Raw genomic sequence first — 9,271 nt, forward strand, 5'->3', positions numbered from 1 at the left:
CGCCCCCAACCCGGGCACCCTGAGGGGCCGGGCTGCGCGGTTCAGCCCAGAACGCATCCGGCGGCTGCTTGGCGTTGAGGATCGGCAGGCGGCCGTTTTGAGGTCCCCGGTAATAACCACCAGCAGGCGTCGCGGCGCTAGTCTGGTGGGACGCGGCGTGTTTCCCTGCTCTACCTTCAGCCCTTCTTCCACGCGGGCTAGTGTCGCCGGATTCCCTCAGCCAGACGTTGACTTGAAGAGGCCACGATCGTGGTGCCAGCTTGTGCAATGCCTGTGACCAAGCAGCCGGACATTCTGCTGGCACAGAACCAAATGGTGAATGATCAATGAAGGCGAAGCAACCACGATGAGTCCGGAATCATTCGACTCAAGTAATTAACAAGTAATTACAGAGCTGTCCCAGGCGACTGATGTTTGGAAAACCACGTGCCAATTGACCAGTGTTGGCAAGACTACATGTAGATCCCAAGACAGGGCCAGGTGATATTAACAGGTGTGGTCTGCAAAAGAAAACCCAGCCACCTACAAATTCAAAATACTGTGTCATTTATCAAATATTATGGTATATGTTAAGGGAGCACAGGTGTTCTTGACTTAAGTGTAAAATTTCCTTTTCATAGATTCTAATACCTAGAGGGCTTGCACAGAATAAATGTAGAGAAGGAATACAGTATATAGATTTTTAAGTTTGATAACGTTAATTTAAACGCTTAACTTCCCTGTCCCACAAGTTACCAACTTGACTTCTAGCTAGAGCAGTTTATAAGGTCTCTGGACTCCTCAGGTCAGGTGAATGTCTTTTATGTATATCTGGAGAGAGAGAGATGAGACAGAGTCTCGCTATATTGCCCAGGCTGGTCTCCAACTCCTGGGCTGAAGTGATTCTCCTGCCTTGGCCTCCCAAAGTGCTGGGTTTACAGGCGTGAGCCACACCACACCCGGCCATGGTCAGGTGAATGTCTGTAATTAAAGAATGTAAATTACTTCCAACAAACTTGCTCCAAGTTTGTTGAAATTGCTCCATGCCTTTAAGACACCAGAAATGTTTTCCTTCAGGCGTGGTAGTTAACGCCTGTAATCCCAACACTTTGGGAGGTCGAGGAGGGAGGATGGCTTGAGTCCAGGAGTATGACTTGAGTCTAGGAGTATGACAACAGACTGGGCAATGTAGGGAGACCCCACCTCTACAAAAAATGAACAAAATTAGCCGGGCAGGGCTGGGCGCGGTGGCTCACGCCTGTAATCCCAACACTTTGCAAGGCCGAGGCAGGCGGATCACCTGAGGTCGGGAGTTAAAAGACCAGCCTGACCAACATGGAGAAACCCCCTGTCTACTGAAAATACAAAATTAGCCGGGTGGGGTGGCGCATGCCTGTAGTCCCGGCTACTCGGGAGGCTGAGGCAGGAGAATTGCTTGAGCTCTGGAAGCGGAAGTTGTGAGCCGAGATCGTGCCATTGCACTCCAACCTGGGCAACAAGAGTGAAACTCTATCTCAAAAAAAAAAAAAAAAACACAAAAGCCAGGCATGGTGGCCCACACCTGTAGTCCCAGATAACTGGGGGACTGAGGCAGGAGGATTGTTTGAGCCCGGGAGGTCAAGGCTGCAGTGACCCCTGATTGTGTCATTGCATTCCAGCCTGGGTAACAAAGTGAGACCCTATCTCAAAAAAAAAAAAAAAAAGAAAAGAAATATTTTCATTTCCCAGGGACAGGTACTCTCCTCCTCCCACTCCACTTGCTAGGCTGTGGCCATAGAAATAGGAATAAATCATCACCCATGCTCTCAAGTTGTTCACAGTATAAAAGGGAGATAAAGACAGGACTACTTCTAGAGTACGAAGCAGATGGCAAGTGTAAAACAGAGACATAAACAGCATGCCTTAGAAAGGAGAAGGACAAATTTGACTAGGAACGGAAGAAAGGTGTTAGGAGGTGATCCTGTTGAGCTGGATTGTTTTACAGAGCAAAATATGAATAGGTGAAGAAGTCCATTTTGGGAAGAGAAAGTGAAAGAAGATAGTGATAGGCAAAAATGTATTTGGTAAACAATAGTCCATAGAGACCAGGTGCAGTGGCTCACTCCTTTGATCCCAGCACTTTGGAAAACTGAGGTGAGAGGATCACTTGAGGTCAGTGGTTTGACACCAGCCTAGGCAACATGGCAAGACCCTATCTCTACAAAAATATTTTCTAAAAAATTAGTCGGGGCCTGGTGCAGTGGTTCATACCTGTAATCCCAGCACTTTGGGAGGCCGAGGCTGGTGGATCACTTGAGGTCAGGAGTTTGAGACCAGCCTGGCCAACATGGTGAAATCCCATCTCTACTAAAACTACAAAAATTAGCCAGGCATGGTGGCAGGCACCTGTAATCCCAGCTACACAGGAGGCTGAGGCAGGAGAATTGCTTGAACCTGGGAGGTGGCAGTTGCAGTGAGCCAAGATTGTGCCACTGCACTCCAGCCTGGGCAATAGAGCTAGACTCAGTCTCAAAAATAAAGAAAAATAAAAAAATTAGCTGAGTGTGATGGCACATGCCTATAGTCCTTGCTACTCTTAAGGCTGAGGTGGAAAGATTGCTTGAGCCCAGGAGTTAGAGGTTACAGTGAGCTACAATTTGTACCACTGCACTCCAGCCTGAACAGCAGAGTAAGACCTTGTCTCAAACAGTAAAAATTTAACAATGAAAAAAAAAAGTAGCTTATAGCATAGAGTAGCAAGGGTGATTGGAAGTGGGATTACAAAGGGAGGATAGTATTAGTTTGTAAATCCTTGAATACCAAAGTGATTTAATTTTGTAGACAGTGGGAGCCATGGAAGGCTTTTAGGCTAGGGAGTGACACCATTAGAACTGTGTTTTAGAAGGATAACTGGGAAAGAAATCAAGACGAATTGTCAGAGGTCAGAGAGTGAAGGCTAGGTAAATAATTAGAAGATTATTGTAGTCATCAGGTGAGAAACAATGAGAGCCTGAACTAGGACCTTGGTCCTGGGGGGTTGGAAGGGAGGGGATAGATTTGAATGAGATTTTGGAACTAGGAAAAAATTAAAATGTTTCATTTGAATTCATAGGACTACAGGCAAATATTAGTCCATTCATGGTTGGAACAAACTTGTGTCTAATTTTTTTTGTTTTGAGACAGAGTCTTGCTCTGTCACCAGGCTGGAGCACAGTGGTGCGATCTCAGCTCCCTGCAACCTCTGCCTCCTGGGTTCAAGCGATTCTCCTGCCTCAGCCTCCTGAGTAGCTGGGACTACCGGCGCCCGCCACTACGCCCAGCTAATTTTTTGTATTTTTAGTAGAGACAGGGTTTCACTGTGTTAGCCAGGATGGTCTCAATCTCCTGACCTCATGATCTGCCTGCCTCAGCCTCCCAAAGTGCTGGGATTACAGGCATGAGTCACTGAGCCCGGCCAACCCTTGTATCTAATATTGAAGCATTAGCAATGTAGCGAAGGATAGAAAACATGAGAAAAATATACAAACATATTAAAAGAAGGTGTAAAGCCAGGTATACTAAACAGCTCTGGAAAATAAGACAAAGTAATCACTCCGTGGAGTAAGCAGAGAGGTGGCATTGGATTCTCTATGAATGGTTCTGTGAAACAGATGATTCGTTGGCATTTGAAGACAAGGAGCATCTTGGTTTATAGAGAGAAGGGGAGAACAGCGTCAGGCTGAGGGATTGTGTATGTGCTTTTCTGTCAAAATAATTTGTTTACAAGGGGATTATTCAGATTCATCTGAAGAATTTCCTATTCTAGGGACTGTTTATCCCAGAGATGGCAGAGAAATAGGAAAGTACGTAAAACAAAGTAGAGGTGATCATTATATCACACGGCTGATTTATGAGTCCTTTAGCACTGGTATATTTTGTCAGAATGCAATATTCTCTTTAACAGTAGTGGGAACAAAGATGATAGAGAAATGGAAATTTGACCTATAACTGCACTAAACAGGAAAAATAATACAAGCTGACAGAACTTGAAGGAGCTGACACTGGTGCAATACATCATTGTTAATGAGCGGGACATGGTCTTACCTACATACCAAAGAGCCATAAGAATAGTAGTTTGGGTGGTTTCTATCCATATTCCCTCTGAAATTTTTCTAATAGAATACATGAAAATTTAATTGAAGTTTAACTATAGGCCAGGCACCGTGGGTCATGCCTGTAATCCCAAAATTTTGGGAGGCCAAGGCAGGAGGATTGCTTGAGGCCAGGAGGTCAAGACCAGCCTGGGCAATGTGGTGAGACCCTGCCTCTAAGAAAAAGAAAAAAGTAAAAAGAAAACAAAAAAAATTAACTATATTAAAAGATTCAAATATAAACATTCTATGGCAAGTATTTTTATCACAAAGCATAACATTTTAATTTTTGAAATTTTTGTTTATTTTCTCCATTCTCTCAGAATGTGAATAAACATTTTTTTGAAGAAAAAATATTGCTGCCAAGTAGGGATATACTACCTGGGTATGATTCGGTGTCTTTCCTGCAAAAGCCAAATAAAGATATCCCATGATATGAGAACTGTGTCATATCCATGCTTCATAATTAACATGTTGATTTTCTTATATCCTTCTCTGTGCTTGAGTTTATTTTTATTTTTATTTTTATTTGAGATGGAGTCTTGCTCTTTCACCCAGGCTGGAGTGCAGCGGCGTGATCTTGGCTCACGGCAACCTCCACCTCCTGGTTTCAAGCAATTCTCCTGTATCAGCCTCCCAAGTAGCTGGGATTACAGGAATGTGCCACCACACCCAGCTAATTTTTGTATTTTTAGTGGAGACGCGGTTTTGCCATGTTGGCCAGGCTGGTCTTGAACTCCTGACCTCATGATCCACCTGCCTCAGCCTCCCAAAGTACTGGGATTATAGGTGTGAGCCACCTCGCCTAGCCCTCAGTTTAATTTTATACATTAGTAAAATTTTTTTGACATAGATATTCTATAAAGGTAAAATGTTGCTGTCATTTCTAATGTAACTTTCATAAAAGTAGTAAGGAAACAATATGCAGTCTTAGCTAACTTGGACATTTTACCTTCCATAGGCAAATTAAATTTGTACCTTATTATGTTGGATTGAGATAAATCACTGATTCAACTACTTTTACAATGAGGTCAAAGAACTTTATCTTTAGAAATATACATTCTAAGTAATCTATGTTTACAACTATTTTACTTAACAAAATTATAATATTCATTTTAAACTGAATATTTATTGTCATTAACTTGTTTCCTTTTGCCTATCTGGAACCTAATTTAATTTTTTATTATTAAATTATAAAATGTATATATTGCAAACTATTTGCCATAAATTGTTAATATTATAGATTTTTTTTTTCTTTGAGACAGTCTCGCTCTGTCACCAGGTTGGAGTGCAGTAGTGCAATCTTGGCTCACTGCAGTCTCCACCTCCCAGGTTCAAGCGATTCTTCTGCCTCAGCTTCCCAAGTAGCTGGGATTACAGGCATGTGCCACCATGCCCAGCTAATTTTTGTATTTTTAGTAGAGACGGGGTTTCACTACGTTGACCAGGATGGTCTCGATCTCCTGACCTCATGATCTACCCACCTTGGCCTTCCAAAGTGGTGGGATTATAGGCATGAGCCATGGTGCCCGGCCCATTATAGAATTGTTTTATTTTTATTTTTTTAGGGACTAGGTCTCACTATGTTGCCCAGGCTAGTCTTGAACTCCTGGCCTTAAGCAATCCTGCCTCACCCTCCCAAGTAACTGGGATTATAGGTGCAAGCCATAGCACTCGGCTATTACTAGAATATTTGTGATATGTTGATATCAGTAATAGTACATTATGGGCATCAATAAATATTCATTATGAGTAAGTTATTTTTGAAAAATTAAACCTATGTTAATTAAATTCTTTATATATACACCTAATGATTTTATCCTGCATCTTTGATTAGTTTTATTATATTTCTCAAAAATAGGATTTCCTCTGAATTCTCAAAAATCTCTGTGATAGCACAAATGTAAATAAAATGTGTGATGTATATTAATAAAATTTTGTCATTAATGGATAATGAGTTTTCTATCTTCTAAGGTTTCTATTCCTCAACGTTTGAATCACCTTCTCCCAAGGTAACATTCTAAGGGAAAGTACCTTACACAGAAATGGTCTAAAAGTATCCCAGGCAAAAAACAAAAATAGAACAAAATAAATGAATGATAATAAATGGCCCCATCACCCGCTTTATTTCTAGCCCACAAAGGCTGAGCTGACCGTGGAATTCTTCCTTACCATAGAGACCATTTATATTGTTTTCCTTTACCCAAACTCTGTAATATTTTTTTAAGAAAATTACTCCCTAAGACATTTTTCCTCTTTCCTTGTTAACAATTCTCTTCTCAGTCCTATTTTTCTTGTTCTTAAAATCTGACTGGGCCGGGCATGGTGACTCACACCTGTAATTCCAGCACTTTGGGAGGCCAAGGAGGGCGGATCACCTGAGGTCAGGAGTTCGAGACCAGCCTGACCAACATGGAGAAACCCCCGTCTCTACTAAAAATACAAAATTAGCTGGATGTGGTGCCGTATGCCTGTAATCCCAGCTACTCGGGAGACTGGGGCAGGAGAATGGCTTGAACCCGGGAGAGGGAGGTTTCGGTGAACCGAGATCGCTCCATTGCACTCCAGCTGACCCATCTGACTTCCGGTCCGTGCCGAGCTCACTCAAACTGCAGCCATGTCTGGGGACGACATGATTTTTGATCCTACTAAGAGTAAGAAGAAAAAGAAGAAGAAGCCTTTTATGTTAGATGAGGAAGGGGATACCCAAACAGAGGAAACTCAGCCTTCAGAAACAAAAGAAGTGGAGCCAGAGCCAACTGAGGACAAAGACTTGGAAGCTGATGAAGAGGACAGTAGGAAAAAATATGCTTCTGATGATCTAGATGACTTGAACTTCTTTAATCAAAAGAAAAAGAAGAAAAAAACTGAAAAGATATTTGATATTGATGAAGCTGAAGGTGTAAAGGATATTCAGATTGAAAGTAGTGTTCAAGAATCAGCTGAACCAGAGGATGACCTTGACATTATGTTTGGCAATAAAAAGAAGAAAAAGAAGGTCAAGTTCCCAGATAAGGATGAAATACTAGAGAAAGGTGAGGCTCTGGAAGATGAAGACAGCAAAAAAGATGATGGTGTGTCATTCAGTAATCAGGCCCTGCTTGGGCAGGCTCAAAAAGAGACTACACATATGAGGAGCTACTGAATCGAGTGTTCAACATCCTGAGGGAAAAGAATCTAGATATTGCTGGGGAAAAAAGGAAATCTGTCATGAAACCTCCACAGGTCAGGCCGGGCGCGGTGGCTCAAGCCTGTAATCCCAGCACTTTGGGAGGCCGAGACGGGCGAATCACGAGGTCAGGAGATCGAGACCATCCTAGCTAACACGGTGAAACCCCGTCTCTACTAAAAAATACAAAAAAAAAAAAACTAGCCAGGCGAGGTGGCGGGCGCCTGTAGTCCCAGCTGCTTGGGAGGCTGAGGCAGGAGAATGGCGTAAACCCGGGAGGCGGAGCTTGCAGTGAGCTGAGATCCGGCCACTGCACTCCAGTCCGGGCGACAGAGCGAGACTCCGTCTCAAAAAAAAAAAAAACCTCCACAGGTCGTCCAAGTAGGGAGCAAGAAAACTTCTTTTGTCAACTTAACAGATATCTGTTAACTATTACATCATCGGCCCAAACATCTCCTTGCGTTTTCGTTGGCTGAATTGGGTACAAGTGATTCTATAGATGGTAATAACCAACTTGTAATCAAAAAAAGATTCCAACAGAAATAGAGAAAATGTCTTGAGAAGATATATCAAGGAATATGTCACTTGTCACACATGCCAATCACCAGACGCAATCCTGCAGAAGGACAGGCGACTCTATCTCCCACAGCATGAAACTTGTCATTCTAGATGTTCTGTTGCCAGTATCAAAACCGGCTTCCAGGCTGTCACTGGCAAGTGAGCACAGCTCTGTGCCAAAGCTAACTAATTTGCTAATCACTGATTTTGCAAAGCGTGTTGTGGAGATGTGGCTGGACAGGTTTGCCATTACAGTGGATATACTGTTGTATTAAAAATAAGACAAAAAAGCTGCCAAGTTGTTTGGTGAGTGGTTGGTTGGTCTGAAATCCTTGCAAGATGCTGATGCTCAAGCTGTTGACATACTCATTGCCTACTTAGTAACTATCAGAGAAACGTGATATGGGGTAAGGAGGTGCTTTTTAAAAATCATTCATAGACTTCTGTAAAATGCAAGGTAAATTAAAGTTATTATAACAGTGAAAAAAAATCTGATTGATGCCTTTTTTCCCCCCAACAATGATTGGAAATATAGATGTCTTACTGGTTCAAAAGATTTTTTTTTTTAAGTTCAGGTCTTGAAATCTCCAGTCACATCTGCACATTCACCATTTAGACATCTTAGTAGGTGTTGGTTTGCCCCTAATATTTTGATGTTTATAATAATGAATATACTAGAGTAAATTCTCAATCAGAATGGAATATTCTAAGTGTTACAACTCTTTTAGAATTTGCCCATCAGACTTTACGGCGCTTATCAGAAAGCTCCCCCGGCCACCCTGCAAAAAAAGAGAATGGAATATTCTAGTTAATTAAGTTTTCTGAAGAATGTAAACTTTTAATAAACTTTAGTCCTTGGTGAAAATCATTATAAAATGTATTTAATATATTTTTGAATACCTATTTTTGTAAGTATACTACAATTTAAAGGCCTTTTGCATATTTTTTGTTTTGTTTGTTTATTTGTTTATTTGTATATAGAGAGGGTTTCACCATGTTGCCCAGGCTGGTATCCAACTTCTGAGCTCAAGCCATCCACCGGCCTCTGCCTCCCAAAGTGGTGGGATTATAGGCGTGAGCCACCAAACACGACCCATCTTAACCTTTTTAACAACCTATCATTTTTGTGTGTAGATATTTGAGGACTTTCATGACTTTTAAGATCAAGATGAGAAACAGACTCAAAGATTTGTGGAGCTGGAAGGGGCTTAGAGGTCATCTTCTTAATTTCCTCATTTTATGAGAGTCACTCAGTTTATTAATGTGGTATTTGCTGACTGTGCTAGGTTCTTGAAGATGCAATGTTAATAAGATATAGCTCCTGCTTTCAAGATGCTTGTGTCAAATAGTCTTTGAGGGTGCTATCCTTCTAGGTTCCAGATTAGACCACATGTTGTCTTTTTAGCTTTCCTTCTCTGAATTCCCTCACCCATTCTTCATTCCCACTGCTACCACC

General features: G+C 41.9%; 1 protein-coding gene and 1 pseudogene across 1 annotated transcript in view; one reads left to right on the top strand and one right to left on the bottom strand.

Moving 5' to 3' along the window:
• SGPP1 (sphingosine-1-phosphate phosphatase 1) overlaps positions 1 to 1,024 on the bottom strand; it is a 40,384-nt gene extending 39,360 nt beyond the window's left edge. The window contains exons 1-2 of the mRNA XM_011961987.1: positions 985 to 1,024; positions 11 to 294 (exon numbers count right to left, since the gene is read on the bottom strand). Coding sequence (XP_011817377.1) covers positions 11 to 294; positions 985 to 1,024 — 324 coding nt within the window. The remainder of the gene's footprint in view (positions 1 to 10; positions 295 to 984) is intronic.
• Positions 1,025 to 6,675: 5,651 nt separating this feature from the next.
• On the top strand, positions 6,676 to 8,005 carry LOC105526064 (annotated as a pseudogene).
• The last annotated feature ends 1,266 nt before the right edge of the window (positions 8,006 to 9,271 follow it).

Source organism: Colobus angolensis, unplaced genomic scaffold, assembly GCF_000951035.1.
Source record: "Colobus angolensis palliatus isolate OR3802 unplaced genomic scaffold, Cang.pa_1.0 Scaffold57, whole genome shotgun sequence".
In the NCBI taxonomy this organism is placed as follows: Eukaryota; Metazoa; Chordata; class Mammalia; order Primates; family Cercopithecidae; genus Colobus; species Colobus angolensis.